At 37.7% G+C, this 17,478-nt stretch overlaps 1 protein-coding gene across 8 annotated transcripts in view; it reads right to left on the bottom strand.

The window, feature by feature from the left end:
* The window catches only part of TCF12 (transcription factor 12), a 158,014-nt gene that overhangs the window by 58,584 nt on the left and 81,952 nt on the right, over positions 1–17,478 (bottom strand). For all 8 annotated transcript variants that reach the window (XM_052672619.1, XM_052672622.1, XM_052672617.1 and 5 more), the window contains exon 7: positions 10,219–10,283. In XM_052672619.1, coding sequence (XP_052528579.1) covers positions 10,219–10,283 — 65 coding nt within the window. The remainder of the gene's footprint in view (positions 1–10,218; positions 10,284–17,478) is intronic.

Raw genomic sequence — 17,478 nt, 5'->3', positions numbered from 1 at the left:
CACGTATGTTTTCATATATGATCAAGTGACAGGTAATCCCAACACAAGGCTAGTCCATGGACTGGCAAGCCCAGTGAGCACTTATCTTCAGATAAAGTAGTGCTGTCCCATCCACTCCCAGTGAATGTTGTTATTCTTCTCCTCCTTCTCTTCAGAAACCTGTGGCATTAGAAGCACTATCATCTTGAAAAACACTCTGCTACACATTCAAAACCAATGCAAGATGGATGGCTTAGTTCCATGAAAGAGGAGTCAAAATGGAAAATCATCTCATTTCTTTCCATTCACTGACAATCTGTTCAAGCCCCACTCCTTGCCCATCTCAGGCAGTAACTGCTAAACAACAGGCTGCTTACGTTACTCTTAATTCTGCCTTCCCAGTTCCAGTTTTCATCTTGAAAGCAATAACCTCTGCAGGTGCAAAATCTGGGATGGAACATTCTCTGAAGAAAGGGAAAGAAAATGGCAGCTCAGCCTGTTAGAGTAGTCAGAAACATAAAGAATAAACACTGCAAGAAAATCCCAAGGGCAATCTACCCCATTAAATCCAGCTACAGTTAAGAAAACTGAGCTAATCTTTCCCTTATTCTCCAATAATACTGTAAATATGTCACTGAAATGCACCCAACTCTGAGGCAGGAAGAACTACATTCAGCAAATAAATTAATAAATTAGAAATTCTGCATTCCACGGTGTAAAATGCTTCTTACTTCCCTATACAGCAAGGTTTAAAATATATCTACTGATTTATAGGACATCTGTAACCTTCAACATAATCAAACAATCAAAAATTAAAACAAGGCAAGGAAATCTGCTAATTCTAAATAGTGTGAGAAAAAGACAGGCAAGCACGAACACAAGTTACAGTTTGTCTGCTTCTTGTAGATAGTTAAAATGATTTCTCCCAAAGCTGCTTCTCCTTTATAAATAGCATCCCTCAACCCTGCTGACTAATTCCCAACACCTGCTACCCACTTTGTTCAAGGGGATGTCTTCCCTGATTAACTTCAGGTGGACACCTCTAGCTCTGGAAAAAGAAATCGAGTTTATGCCCAGTACTTTTTTAAAAAAAAACTTTCTAAGAAGGTTCTGCCTGCAAGCAGCTCCCTATCTGCTGAGACACAGATTTTCCCAGTAGCACAAGCAGTAATTTGCTTCTAATTAATCATAATCAAGAGAAAGTAACTTGATTTTACTTGAGAAGTAAAAGGAAGCAAAATAAAACTCATGCTTTTAAAATGTATCTCTCTCAGCACCTCCTCCTTTTAAGAAAGTATCAGCTACAGCATCCAGGGTTGCTACTTTAGTTAACACTGTGTCAGCTTCCTTCAGAAGATGCGTTTCTAACAGGCCCATAGCTCAGACTGGAAAATCTGCTTTGAGAGATTCTTGATGTCAAAGGCATCAGAGAAGAAGAGATTAAAAAGAAAATTTACAAAATAAAATCAGTTTGTTGGCTTTTAAGTTATTTGGTACTAACTCTCCTCTCCCCTCCCATACTTACATATGTATGTATATATATACTTCCGTAACTCAGTACTGGATACAAATAGGCATTAAGGCATCTCTACAGACCCTTAAAAGAGGCAGGAAGGACCCACTTGTAGCCTTTTCTAAGGCCACACAGATAAGAAAGGCCCAGAACACCATGTACTTTTCTGCCTCACTCGAAAAATCCATCTAAAACATCGAGGAGGAAAAGCTTTCTTGTTTAATAGACACTTCAGTTTTAAAAAAGAGAATGCATTTTGTTTCCACAGCTGATGCAATCTGACAGGTTTCATTAGCACTACAGTAAATTCTAATACATCTTCTTTATTTCATTACAAAATGGGAACCCCTCTGTGGCATATGTGCTATTTTATAATTAGATTTACAGCCTACATTTTTTTTCCTTATTATATATAATATTTCCTTATGCATTGAAATGTATATTCTGCATTTTTAAATCTGAAGCAACTACTAATTTATTCCACTACCAGCCATTTGAGAAAAAAAAATAAAAAAAAATAAAAAAAAAAAAGCCCAATGGGATTTGAAACACCCCAGCCAGAGAGAATTACCCAACCTCTAGTATCCCTTGTGCCGCACCATTACTTCCTGTTCTCAACTGTGGTCTAAAAGTGCCCATTTCTCACTCTTAGTTTAACTATCTGAATTTCTGTATTAATCTGAAGCCTTTAATTAGTTGTTTGTTTGCCCCACAATACCACAGGAGCAGAAGGCACAGCCTCAGCCAGAGTAACTGTCTGATCACTTCTCCCAAGGAAGACAAGTAGGGTCAGAGCATTAGAGATGAGCAATTAAAAAGCTTCAGGTATGAACAGAATTCCCACAAAAAGAAATCAGAACTCCTGAAACTTCATAAACGTGCATAAGAGAAAAGTGCATTTCTCAAGTTTGCACATCAGGTTACCAGGAAACTAAGAACTGATCATTAGAGCGATGGAGAAACATCCGACGTATTTGTTCTCAACAGCTGTCCAACATGTAGGGCCTACCATGCCTCGGCATACAAGGGCTGCTCCAAAAGTAACACCTCCTATTTTATTACACGGGCACATGACATCAGAGGCAGATGTTGGTGGTATGACAGCAGAGGCTGAACCTTCCCACCAATATGGAATATTCATTACATGTTGCTGCTGTCTAACAGATGGCAGCAGAGGGGCAGTCTGACAGAATGGTGTCTGACTGCAAGTGCACATGAAGCAAAGGCATAGAACTGAATTCCTTCGTGTGGAAAAAACTGCACCCGCTGACATACATCAATGCTTGCTGAACCTTTAAGGAGCCCAAGCAGTGGATGTCAGCACAATAAAGTGTAAGTGGTGCATTTTAGTGGGTCACCTCTGCTGGTACACAATGTTAGCAACATACGCTGTTGTTCATTGCTGACAAAAATGCATAGCTAGTGGTGGTGACTCCACTGAGTTACCAGTCGAAAAAGAATGTTTTGTAGCTGAGAATTTGCTCTATCACACAGTGTTATTGTGCTCTTTGTATATGTTGTAGTTTCCGTGGAAATAAACAGGAGGCATTACTTTCAGAGAGACCTATCCATAAAGCCGTGGTGAAGCATGTTAGTGGCATGGTGCAATAGCCCCTGTATTAGAGTAAGGGACCACTAGAAAGCTGGCTAAGCATTCCAGGAGCACCTGCAAAGACAGATATCCATGCTGCTGTTCAAGGGCTACACTTGCAAATGGAGAAATTTGTTTGGAAACTTTCATGCACATGTGAATAACAGCCACATTTTAAGCTTTTCTTCCTCGACTCACATTTTAAGTAACATCTCAGCTGCCATATACCAGCAAAGCAATATTCTACCCCAGTATTCACAATCACTCATTTTTTTACCTTCAACTTTTTTGTTCTTAAAAGAAACCATGCATTTTGAATTATATTTTTCATACTGTTTGCTTTTCCATTTGTCAGCAAATCTCATTTTTGCTTTGCATGTATTTTCATACATACTTATCTTCTAATGTACTCATGTCTGCATGCTTCTTCTTCCATTCTACTTGACATTTTACTTAAAAAAAAAAAAAAAAAAAAAAAAGCGCCAAATCTTCTGCGTTCTACTTTACACATCTTACAGTTATGTAACTTAAATATTTAAAGAATACTTTTTGAGTTTGTGCTATTCAGAATTCTATTCCCTTTTCCTCATGCAGTAAGCTAGTAACTACATCCTGCACTGGATACCTGCTTTCATTCTGCCTCACTGCTTTACCAGGAACACAAAGTCTGCCATTTTTGCCTACGCACATTATGAGCAAGTTTCTATGTTTCCTGTAGACAACTCAAATTTGTCATCAGAATAGCCAGGCAGCAAGCAGTATGTGCCTTATTTTCAGTTGCAGTTGACATTATACAGTCTCCAGCTTGTGACTCATATACAGCCTTGTTCAAAGGTACTGCTTCCCATTAACCAGATTTTTTAAAAAAGAAACAACCCTACTTACTTCATCTAGGGAGACAGAATGAAATATTTACGTGCCAAAGGCAATTGCAGCGAACGGGGGGAAAAATGTGAGAACACACATTATCTGATTGTATTTTATTCTTTACGTTTTCACATTTTTATCTTGGTCAAAATTGCTCTCTGCATTAATTTCTGACAATTTCACTCTCAAGAGTTGCTCTGCTTATATAACGCTCCCTTGTGTGAGATGTTGGAGAGCCCTGTGAGATACTAATTTCTGTGGGACTGTAGTAAGGACTGCTCTTTAGGTTTTCATTCGATTAAATGACTTTAAAGTCTTTTCTGAATTCGAAAGAGGCTAAATTTGCCCAGACTATGCAAATGCCAAGGAAACACGCACTTGCAAACATCTCTTTTGCCAAAGTCGTCTGTTAAATTGTTCAAAAAATAGGTGCTAAGGACACTGGTTTACTTCCAAGTTCTTGTAGTGCATCTGGTAAGACACACTTTCTATACACAAAGAACCTTTTTCTTTTTTTTTCCCCAGCGCGTGAAGGATGTTAAGAACCATCAACTTATAATCACGAAAAACTGAATTTATTCTTCAACACATGGCTAAGTCTTGCAGACAAGATGCAACCTTTAAAGTCTCACATTCAGTTGCGATGAAAGTTATCATTAAATAAACAACCACAAAGGTCATGGTTTTTCAAAACCAGACAAAAACAGTATGAATTCCCATCGCTCAATACCTATACCACATTAAATTCTGCAGTATTTTTTCAGCACAAACGAGTCAGGCAAATAGAGATTTAGCTCTGAGCAGTACGTAAATGACAAAACTCTCAATGTCAAATCAGAACAAAGATGGCAGATGGATGAGTTCGTTCCAACTTAGATTCAAAGAGAAATCAGCTATTTATTTCTCCGAGGTACTGTTCAAGTAACAGCATATATTTAAAGTAATTCATGAAACACTAAACATGCCACTAAATCTGTCTTAACATTTGACTGAAGCTTGTATTTTGTTCCTGATAAACAAGAAATTGGGAAATCCTGAGAAGCAATCTGAAATTATGTCTTAATATGTTTACTTGAACTATATTCCCATAAGGAACACTAAGTATGGTGCTAATGTGCATAAAATGTTACTGTCATACTGCAAAATTCAGGCTAATTTAATAATGCTTGATGTGCCTTACATCATGTTCCAATGATGTAATAATGTGCTGCTAAATGAGTCACCTCACATTAACTTCACAGCAATAGCAGAGCTGACAGCTACTGAGGAAAGCAGAGTAGCAGTATTACTGGAAACACTGATGGACCATCTTTCTACTGGATTTTTATTTTTTTATTTTTTGCCCATCCAAAATACAAAGAATTTGAAGAATTACTGCCAATAGATGTAAAATGTATATATTAACAGCAGCCAGAATTGAGTTAGAAAAAAATAATCTACCAGTAGGGAATGAAATACGAAGCATAAATGCTTCATACACACTTTTCTCAGTACTGTATATTTCACATTGCATGAAATAGATGTGTACATTTCATACACTGTATAGCAGTATACATTTCATACAGAATATGTTTATAATTTTACTTCGTAAGTGAAATGCATTTAGCCAAATATAACTCACAGTTCTTTCCAACAATTACGTATTTTGCAGATTAATTCTTCATTAAGCTTTTTTCTAAATGGGTTTTCATATCAGTTGAAATGCCTCATCACCATACAGAGCACACAGATCAGGGAGTTAAAAAATGAAGTTAAGATAAATCTGCCCATAAAAAGGTTATATTTTAAACAAAATCTAACGAATGCTGGTTCTTGAGTTCTCTGCTAACATCCACTGTCTTTAGCAATCATTTTTTTCCTCACACTGGATACTACACAGATTTGAAATCACTACGAAGGGATAACAAATGTTTTATTTCCATCTATCAGGAAATCCATACTGTCTACTTTTTATGCACAATGTCACAAATAATTTTCTATCTTCAGCTTAATTATGCTGACCACCTTACAGCTCCAATGCACGCAGTGAAGAAAGGAAAAGAAAAGGAAAGAAGGACAACTACAACCGCTGAAGACACAGCATAGCTGTTACAAAACAGCAGTTTGGAGCACACAACCAATGTGCTAATTCAGGCTTCTCAAGCAGACCATCAGCAACCAAACACGTTAGAGATTGGATGTTTGTTATGAAAAAGCAAACACAAGATGGCAAACATCAATAGCATGGTGAGGAAGATATAAGAAATGGTAAGGCCTTAGATGGGGTACTCCATCTAGTTTAGAGCACTGAAATTCCACTGGGATGCAAACCTACCAAGGAACATCCGAAACAGAGCATAAGCTTTTCTAGCAGCATTTCAGTGTGAGACACTCTTACGTATACTCTATTAAAATGAAATAAAGAGATCTGATGTAAAATCAACTCCATTAATGTTATGCTATTAGATTTTCAAAGGGCTCCTCCATCATCTTAACCTTGGTTTACAACCTCTGCAGACTCCACTATGTGAGGATCTGGGACAATGCAGTTGATCCTTTATTTGGACTGTCAGAACAACATTTTGGGATTGCTTTTGACCTTCATCCTTGTGGTCACTTTCCAAAACCGTAAGCAAGAATAAGAGCTGCATACTGGGTACTGCCAGAGATTTATGATCATAGAATCATAGAATGGCCTGGGTTGAAAAGGACCACAATGGCCACCTAATTTCAAACCCCTGCTATGTGCAGGGTCAGCAACCACCAGACCAGCCTGCCCAGAGCCACATCCAGCCTGGCCTTGAATGCCTCCAGGGATGGGGCATCCACAGTGATGAACGGATATTATGACACACATAAATACACACACACACATATAGAGAAAAATAAAGAAGAAATCCTAAATCCAAGTTAGCAAATGATCTCAAACACTGCCAGATTTAACCGGTAAGACCAAAGTAAAATATGATTTTAAATTGAATTAAAATCTAATTGAAAGTTAATTCTATCGACATTTTTAATTATCCTAACTATAAAAAATAGAAAGATTTACCCACAATAACTTTTTCCCCATATACTAAAGAATAAACTGTGGGATAAGTAGTAGAAAGCATATCAAAGGAATACATACAAGTAAAAGGCACGTAAAGATTTTGGCAATGAAATAGCTATGTGTAAAAAACAATATTGAATGGTGATAGATAGAAGTAGCTAAGAGATATAAAAGCACTTTGCTCAGTGAGAAGCCAAACAACAGAAATTACTCATTATCACAACGCGTAAGAGAATTTTATGCAAAGTTAACAAACCTGCTTTGTAATACAGAACATTAACTTAATGAAGGAGTAATGTGGAAATTAGTTTGCTTCCAAACTAATGTCGAGTTTAAATTATTATATTTAAGCATAGTACATAAGGAGTTATTTGAACAACTCTAATTACATTAATACAGTAATTCACGGTCTAGACTGGAAACAATGTCAAGTCCAAAACTTGAATCTGAAGTATACTGCTTTTCCTGATACTTTTGTTGAAAGCTCACCCCCATACAGTCTTTCTTTGTCAGGTGTTGTTGAAAAGCAGTAAAGGCTATGAGAATGATACTTTCTTAATAAAAGAAGAAACATTAGGACCCGCATTGCCACATGGCGCTGCCCATTCAAGCTTCCCAAGCCACTCTTGAACCTATTGAAAAAAGGGAAATGTCCATCTACTCTTCAGAAGAATCATGTTCCTAAAAATATTAGTTGATGATTTGGAGTCATAAAAATAATTTTCTCTTAATTTCAAAGCGCATGAAAACCACAAAACAATATGATATAATATTAGATAATCTAATTATGAAAACTTGAAGGCCCAACAATGTTGTATTCCTTAAAAGGTGCATACAATCTCCAGCAGAAGAGTTCCCTAGTGAACTATGTTCCCTATGATAGCAATAAGAAAGCAAACTGCATACTGAAAAGCCATTCCTTGCACAAGAAGAACTGGCAGCATGGAAGGTTTGAGTTGGAAAGCAACACATAAAAATGCTAATCAAAAGAACTACTGATCCTAGCGGACAGTATGTAAGCTCTACCACTCTAGTGCATTCTGCACATATAGATCTCAGATCCCATGGCTGAGCAAAGAGATTCTCTTTTCTATGTTTAAGACATGATATTTTTCAGTCTTTGCAAGTTGGAATATGTTGTTACAGCTTCTCACATCTCAGGAGCTAGATTCAAGACAGCAAATAAAGCTGAAGGATGACTATTACTGTCACTTGCTGTACATGAGTGTCTGCTTCCATCTTAAAATTTAATTAAAAGGAATTTAGGCAGAGATATCACAACTGAAGGAACAATGAAAGAGCAGTGGCACCCCCATCACCAAGTGCAAGACCATCTTCCTCTTGTCTCTTCATAAAGTGCTGAAAAGGAACCAGTGTCTAACTTGTCAAGGCAGAACTGACTGCAATCCTCCACTACGTCAAGATAATTTAGGAAGAAAACAACATCTGCATAATTTTATTGCCAACAGTGCCCAAATCAGTTAAATTCATGATGACAGCAGAGTCTAAAATACATTCATCTTTCTCTTTTCTTGTCTGTCTGGGACAATGAGCCTGGTATATTTTTCATACCTCAGAGTCTAATGATGCACAAAAATCCATCAGGTGAAATTCAAAACCAAAATTACAACAAACCAAAACAAAACAAGGCAAGACTGAGATTCTCGAACTACTGATTCCAAATGCTGATTTCTGGATGTGCTGTCCAAGCTGCTTGTAAATAATTTCAAGTGTTGACATCTTCCTTGTGATTCTAATTGTTCAAGTATAAAATCATTACATTCCAGCAAGCATCATACTTGGAAACAGACAGCAGAGTAGTAGCATGGTTTCCTGATTCTCCTTGTCTACTCCCCACAGGCCCATGCAACTGAAATAGGAATTCTTTCTCTTATTGTTTGGATATGGAAACGAACATGTATGAAGCACTAGATTAGTACATTTAACATTCACAGATGAAGAATGAGCTTTTATTCAAAAATTCATAAACAGAAGTAATGCAAGCTAAAATCAAAATGAGTAATTATTCAAAATCAGTCATCCTAGAAACTTTCTTCTTCCAGAGACAGGTGAAGAAATGAATGTGTTCCCCCTCCCCCCCCCCCAAAAAAAGAAGAAACCAAACAACCCTCCACAAACCCATTAATGCAAAAAAGGACACCCAACAACATACCCTACAGAAAAGCTTCTCCCTTATGCAACTGATTTCTTGTCCCCCCGGCAAAATAGTAGTCTTTGTAACATATCTCTGGTTATATCCAAAAAGTTTATAAGAGATCCTCTGGCAAAGAACCCAGAAAGAAAGAAAGACAGGCTCCTCTTACATTCCTGCTACATGTTTCTATCAGAGATCACCTCTGGAAGCATCTCCAGAACTTCTCAGATTCACAAACATATTTATATTAAATTAAGACTCCTTCTTGTATCTAACTTACGAACACAACGCCTTGCTTCAACAAGAAAGACCTGTTGAATTAATGTAAGTAGTACATTATCAGATTTCAGTTGTAACAAGACAGAATGGCAGTTCACTGCTTTGAGATGCATTATCTGCAACATCCCTCTCCTAGTATTACCACACCTCCACAAGATTCTGACACCACGATGTTTGGAATCAGGCTAACTTCTGTTAACAGCAATGTCACTTTCAAAAACCTAGATTCAAGACTGAAAAATACAAGGCTTAAACATCATTACGTGAGCTGGCAAAAACAAAACAAAACAGAAGGAAACGTGCTATGTGATCCAAAGAAAAGGTTCTGGGTACAAATGACGTCTTTCTTAACTCAGCAAAACAAGTCATGCTCTATCTAAAAAGCTGAGATTTGCTGACATTTGTGAAAAATCCAAGTATCCCAAACTCATCCTGATGTAAAAGCCATATTGGTCTGCAGCTCTGTTGGTAGATATAGAGAGAGGAATAAAAAACTTCCAAGGGTAGAGAAAACTGATCTTGCAATGAAAAGATTACGCACACAACTGAAACACAATGTACAAATTAGTAACAACTTCCCTTTTATTGAAAAGTAAGATTTCAGTGTCAAGAGCTACAGAACCAGTTCCACTCGCACAAAGAGTGAGAATCTCCTAAGTGGATTTAAGTGCAAGATTATTTGACAGCACAGAAACCAGAAAACTCATTCCACAGTTCATGGAATACATTCTTGTTTATGGTATCTGTGTGTCTCAATTTTAGTTCCAATTACTGTAATTGCATTGTATCATCACTATACTTACTTGACAGCCTGGCAATCCCGTATCTCTACCATACAATGGAAATGGACCTCTATCTGAGGCTTTTCCTGTAAAAGAAAGAGAATTTAAATTAGATTATTTTAAAAGTTTGCTGAATTACCTGTGTCAGTTATGCATACACATACATATATATACACATATACTACAGAAAATCTGTTAGCAACATAGTTAATTACAAAAATTAAGTTGCATGAATAAGAGTAGGCTTCTAGATACATCTGTGCTTAGCATGCGCAATCAACACTACTGTAACAGACAACGAATACTTTGTGGATTTCATTTCTTATACAGTCAATCAGAAAGAAAGAACTACTGCAATCTTTTTCTAATTATTATAAAATACCCCGTCACTATGTTGCAATTGTAAGGACAAAGGCTCAATGCAATTCCATTTCTGTTATCAGCCAAACTAGCACACAGTCAGTGTCATCTTAGGTGACAAATACAATAAGCAGTAAAAAAACCCACCAAACTCACACACAAAAGAACAAAGCCAAATTCCAAACAAAAAAACCAACACCAAACTTAAATAATAGCTGACTCATTCAGGTCTTCATACTCATCCCTCAAATCCTCAAAAATCCCTTGTTTTTCTGTGTAAATTCTAGTTGGAATAGCAACAACAACAACAAAAAAAAACACACAGAAAACCACCCAAACAATAGAATTGGTCAAGACCACCAAGCAGACTCTTCTGTCTTATATGGAGTACTTGCCTGTCAGGAGCACGTACTGAATGCAGTACGTCATGCAGAGCAGCTGCCCTCTGATGCTGCTGCATTGTAAGACACTAGTAATAAGTTTGCAAGCTCCAGAAAAGCCACTTAGACCCGTATTTGATGGTTGTGCCAACCAACTGAAATGCCTGTATATTAGAACAGAGTGAAAGCTCTCCAGTAGCACTCAGAAGTTTATCAGTTCTGTTGATTTATTTTTAAACTCTCTGCTCAACCATGTCAGGAATCAGGCAGTCATCAAATACTGATGTAATAGAACATACCAGCTGAATATGACTTCCTTAATTATGACACAGAACTAAGTAACACCAATCCAGAGACTTATCCAAAAGATAAGCACTAATAAACCATGGTAGCCACCTATTCAAAACCATAAAATATTTCAGAGATTTGAAAATGAAAGCCATTGTAGCTAAGTAGGAATTTTCTTTTCTGAAGTACGTGTACATTGTCCAGTCTTCATAGGAAGAAAAGCTTTCCCTGCACGCCTGTTTTAGTGTTAAATTGCTCTATACTGGTGCAACTGTAATTCTAAAAAAGATCTTTGTTCTTTCTCGTTTTCTACCTTACTGGCAAAAATTTCACAGCAAGTGCCATTTCATATGAGGGAAGGCTATGATTATTCTTCACTAAAAATGTACACCTCTTGTAAGTGAAGGGGAAGAATGAGATGGGCACTCTCAGAACAATATCTCTGCAAGATTATCATCTTGATAACTATACGCAGCCTGGTCAACAATAATTCATTTGAAAAATGGTTGTACTGCAGTAACAAAGAGGAAAGAAGTTAGCATTTTTTGCTGTAGCAATTTGCTTCTAAGAGCTACCAGGCACCAAACAAATAAAATACTTAGCATGCAAAATTTCATGAAGTAGCATGAATCATGCTGCTCATATTAACCAAACTCAGCACTTTCTTTCCAGAAAATGAGAATCTTAAAATCATATGATAAACAACTTCAGCTGAAATATGAAGCATTCCAGGCAGGTTTTAAAAAAAATGTTTGTATAAAAAGAGTCAGTTGCAGAAACTTGAAAAATCATGCTTCAAATTACAGTTTGTGCAACAAGCAAGAAACTGCTAGATAAGAACACAAAATCGTGGTATTTAAATGCTTATCTCTTAAGAAGTTTGGCATTTTCTAAGGAGAAACAGTACAGTATCCCGCTCTATATGAATTTGGCTCTAAATACTGGTCTCAATATTTATTGAGAAGTACTGCTACAGCAAGTCACCAGTTAGCTTGTGCTCAAACAAATTCTCGCAGGAAGGTTTGGATAGCAACGTAGGATCAGATACCAGACAGCATCCCAAACATTCCCAGCACAAGCACTCAGAGACGACTCAGGTCTCCAATAGTTCCACGCCACCATTTTAGAGGCAAAATCTTCACCTTGCTACAAAGCAGCATCACAGTTAACTTTACTTCAGGCTTTGTATCAGTGGCTCTGTAACCCTGAGCTTTGAGTTCCATCCAGGAACTCAAATTAATGAATTCTGAATGAAAGCAATAGACATTTAAAAATAATTTAGCTGGTTGTATACACAAATCTTAAATCTGCAGAGGACAACTCAGGAGGCATGTGACTCTCAATGACCCCGAGTGAGCTTGCATTTTTATTTTTAGGAAGTTTCATGTGTTGTCAACAACAAAAACTTCGAGGTCCTAATCACTACCTAACAGGCTTACAGCTCGAGAGCTGCAGATTCAAACGAATACAAACTGAGAAATTCCCACTAAGCAGCTTGAATCACAAATGTTCCCTAACTTCATAAACTTCAAACCTTGGCACATTTCATACCAATTAAAAAGCATTATAAAGCATTTCTAAATAGTACCTTTTCTCCCACAGTCACTTATCTGACACGCTCCCAGCTTCACAAAGCTTTTGATACTGCTCAAGGAATTGTATTCCATAAATCTATCTGTACAACAGCTGTGCAGCCTAAACGCTCTTATCACAGAACGAACTGAACCAGCAAGTCACAACGTGATGGTCAATGAAAGCAGCTCCACACTAACTCAGCTGAGGACTGCTTCCAGCCAACGCGTTACAAATGCCCACCGGTAGTACAAAAGCATTTACCCACCGTTTGTAGATATCACTTGGTTTATGAGAGGATGACAGAACATAACTGCAAAAAAAATACTTCAAGTCCCACATAATTAACTGTTTGCAGACTGAAGATTTTTCTATGCATTTCCCAAGAATTTATTTGCTCAGCAGTATGGGAAGCACTGGTGTTTTTCAAGCAAAGCAATGTCTGCCATCCAGCCTGAATGCATGCCACAGTGACCACAGCTGGCAGCTGCTGTCTGTCAGACATGAAGCATGCCTGCCCCTCGCACGCAGAAGTATCTTGCAGCAATCTCTGAAATATCTTTTAAATCATGCTTCTTAATCATCCCTTCATCACTGATAACACAGAGAGCCCACTCCAAAATCACTTCATAACTGAACGTTCCGATGGGTGATGCAAAAAGCTCAGCGCAATATTTAAACATTTTTCTACACTTGGTATTACAACTCATTACAAAAGGAAAATGAAGGATGAAAAGTTTATGAATACCATCCTTGCCGCCTTGAGAACAGGTCTATTTTTGTTTTACTTTAAATTTTTGTTAACTTTAAAAAACATTCTTGTTCCACGTTTATTTCAGTAAGGTTATAAAAAGTAAATCTGATCAGAACACAGAAACGCAGCTCTGCTCTGAAACACAGTGTACTGCCTTCTTAGAGCTAGCAGTGACTGACACTGCCCCCAGAACTGCTGGTGCCACTTCTTCACCATCTTCTGCTATGAGGATCTACTTGTTTACAGGATTTCAGTTAGTAGATCTGTATTACGCCTACAATCTCTTGCCTAATAATTTAAATACACACATTGCACACACGTATATATAAAGATGTAACACACATTCTTCCTTAAATACTTGTGACCAAAACTCATTTAATGAAACAGTTCTGAAGCGACGCAATTTGAAGAAAGTGCTTAAACAAGCAGCCTCCTATTCTGGTCACAACGATTTGTTTAAGTATTATGGGCTAAGGCGTGCCAAGCACGCTGCTGGCGACGCTGACGATGTTTAACAAGCCAGTGCCAGCAAGTGCAGCTGCTGGACTTGCAGCACCCTCCTCCTGTTCATCCCAAGCCAAATTACTCACTCGGCTATGAACAATGAAGCAGCAACACAGGAAAATGCCAAGTGCAAGTGAGATTAGTGATAAACTACAGGATCCCTACAGAGGTCAGTGATTAGCAGGTTCCCAGTCGTAATCACTTTCCTAACCTCGCTGTTATCTTATCATACGCTCCATGTTAGCTCAGTCTTCTTGTGACTGAAAGCAGCTTCCCAATCAATAATCCTCGAAGTCTTACAAACACATCCACAGTCTTACATTTAATAAGGCAAACCTACAAAATGTCAATTGCCTGAGAACTGTCAACAAAGAAATTACAGATTTGTCCCTTCCTTCCTTCTTTGGTCATAATTTTGGAGGACCATACAACTCCAATTTTCTGCAAGAAGATTACAATTTGGAATGAGATCATGGAGTCCAAACGTCCAATCTCAGATTTGCCCAAAATTTCCTGGGATACACAATGCCATAAGTTTTTCATTTGTAAGAGAGCATCGTACTTCTGCAATGAAGTTCCATCTGGTTTTATTCGGATCAAGTATTTTCTATACCTAAATGATACCAAGTATGAAGAGGCTGAAGCTGGAGTCACCTGGAGTCAACTCCCCATTATAACTGCTGTAATTCAGGAGCAGCGCCTCAGACAGCAAAAACTAAATTACTGCTTTCGTTGACATTTGGGCAGAACATTTTTTAATTGTGTTTTCCAAGGACTGGATAAGTTCAGAAGTTCTTTTATACTTACAGCTGAGGGCATCTGCAGTTGTCTTCCACTGTAAAAATTGTACTGATGGAACTGAGCAGGCAATAAATCTTAGAGTACATTTATCAAGACATTAAACACAGAAACCAAGGGATTTCTTGTAACTTCTTCAATGCAATATTTTAAAAAAGTAATAAAGTCACCGTGTGAAGCAGTATTATAGAACCTGCTTCACAAAGACACACTTTTGACATTTTCATCCCATTGATTTGTAAGTACTCCTAAGAAAAGATGGAATAATTTATCAGTCTGAAAAGCACTGCACAGATCTTTTGCTACAAAAACAATTTATTAATGCTCTTATGTATTTTAAATGCACAGGAGCTAAGGGTGGACTAAATTCCACACTATATTTGGGCTGACCCTATGAACTTGTAATTTATATGCCCACGTCAAACTGAGAATGTTTCTGTTCCATCAGTGGCTGATATATGAAGGTTCCTGGCTCACTACTACTCCCAGCCCTTCTTTTGCAAGGCTGATACTGTGCTAAATAACAAATCAAATGCTTGCAATGCTCTAAGGGGATGAAATCTCTGGCAATAAGATACATTAGTAATTCAAGGCAAGGGGAAAAGAGGAAGTACAGACCTCTTAAATGAAGAATGAACACTCTTCTCCCCTGAGCATATGAGCTATCTGTGAACCAAACAATTTTTGAATAGCTGTTCAATGTATTTAATTTCAATTCTTCAGCACCAGATCTACCCCAGGCCTTATCTGAATATGTGCTACACAGACAAATCATTCAGTGGGAGAAACATGCTAACAATTAATACACTGAGATTCTACACAAAATAAAGGAAAACATAGAATGTACAACTCCAGAAGACAACAAGCAAATAGTGCACAAATATGCATATATTCCTATTCCACATCAGTGATGCAAAGGCACTTTAATCACCATCCACTCCACGTACTTCCAGAGTATCCCAGTTTCTGCACTCTGTCTGCTAAACATTTCTTCCTTTGCCATCTTCCTCATCTCATTTCCCAGGAACCAAGTCAAAACAGTTAACAAAGTTACCACTCACAGCTAACTAGAAAAACCTGCTCTCCTGGTATGGAGTTTGGCCCAGATTTAAGGACAAGAACCACTCAGCTTCCACCAGTGACTTCAAGATCAAGTACACTTTTAAGTCTAAAGTGCATTTTAAAAATTGGAAATGAGTAGAGAACCTACACTTGAAAACAGAATGCTGCACTTATTTCTGATAAGATCATTTCAGTGACACTGCTTGCTACAAATTGCTGAATTTCTTCTTTTTTTATTTTAAGAGTTACTTCTGGAGTTAGTTACAACTCATCTCGGCATCCAAGATCTACTCGTTCTCATTAAACAAATTGGCTTCATCAGCAGAGAGACTCTCCATCTCTCTCTCTCTCTCTCGTAACAAGCATTCTTATATTTCAGTACAAAACCAGTACTTAGAGTAAGGGACTTCAGACTGTGCACAAGTCTAGGTCCTGAGACCTGAAACACGGAGATAACTGCATGATAAGATCACTGTTACAGAAAGGAAAATTAGTAATGGAGCTAAACAGAGAATTAACTTGTAACTACCTACAAATAAAACACTTGAATTGCGATCCCTGTAAATGACAGACCGCACGCACAGACCGACTGCCTCATCTACAGACATCTTATCTACACTGATACCTGACTGCCAAGGAACCTGAGGGGCGAACGCTTTTATAAAGTCACGAAAAGTGACAAAGGAAAACACGTGTCCACTGTTTACTCCGGGAGGGGAGTCAAGTGGCATTCCTGATAGAGAAGGAAAAAAAAACTTCTTCATGAGAGATCATAACAGCCGTGGGAATGCGGCTGAAGAAACGGTAACAATAACAGTCCAGATCTACACAGTCAAGGTGGGAGCAAGTCCCAGGCTTCAGAACACCGAGAAACCCTGTGCACGGCTCAGTGCAGCAAGCGCAACTTCAAGTACCAGTGCGTGCTGCAGCACTGCTCGGCTATATACACTTTCCATAGGAATCACCGTGCTGCCTCAACTGACCTGCAGCAGATAAGGAAAACACTTTCCCCAGCATGTTAAGAACAAAAGCAATACTCACGACGACACTGATAATTCATTTATAAGAATGATAACACGAATAAGAATGATGAACTACTTTCTATTTCAACAGCAAGGAAAATGTAAAAGCAAGTGCTAACATTCTGCACTTCCATAACAACAGGTCCAGATAACCTGGCTAAAAGAGGATTCAGAAAATAAAGTTTTGCAAATATAAACCAAGTAATTCTCTGAAATATTAACACTTTTCCACTAAGGCATGGAACATTACAAAGTGCAGTATTTCTGGAAAAAAGCAAAGTTGTATAATATTTAAAGGGAGCAAAAAAAATGCAAAATTTATTGCCTTGCTAGAACACCATAAATAATGATATAACTAAAATGAAATCTAATTAATAAAGAATTAGGTGGATTAATGATAATTCTACTCCACTTGAATTGGTGCTAAAGTATCTTTTTACATGGATGGCAGACTCTGCCAGCTTACAATGTAGCAGATATTTCATAAGGTTCCTGATTTGATACAATAAAACACTTAGACAAAAAGCCAGGATGATTTAAA

The sequence above is a fragment of the Tympanuchus pallidicinctus genome, unplaced genomic scaffold, assembly GCF_026119805.1.
Source record: "Tympanuchus pallidicinctus isolate F22 unplaced genomic scaffold, pur_lepc_1.0 scaffold12, whole genome shotgun sequence".
Lineage (NCBI taxonomy): Eukaryota > Metazoa > Chordata > Aves > Galliformes > Phasianidae > Tympanuchus > Tympanuchus pallidicinctus.
This window is presented reverse-complemented; position numbering and strand designations above follow the sequence as displayed.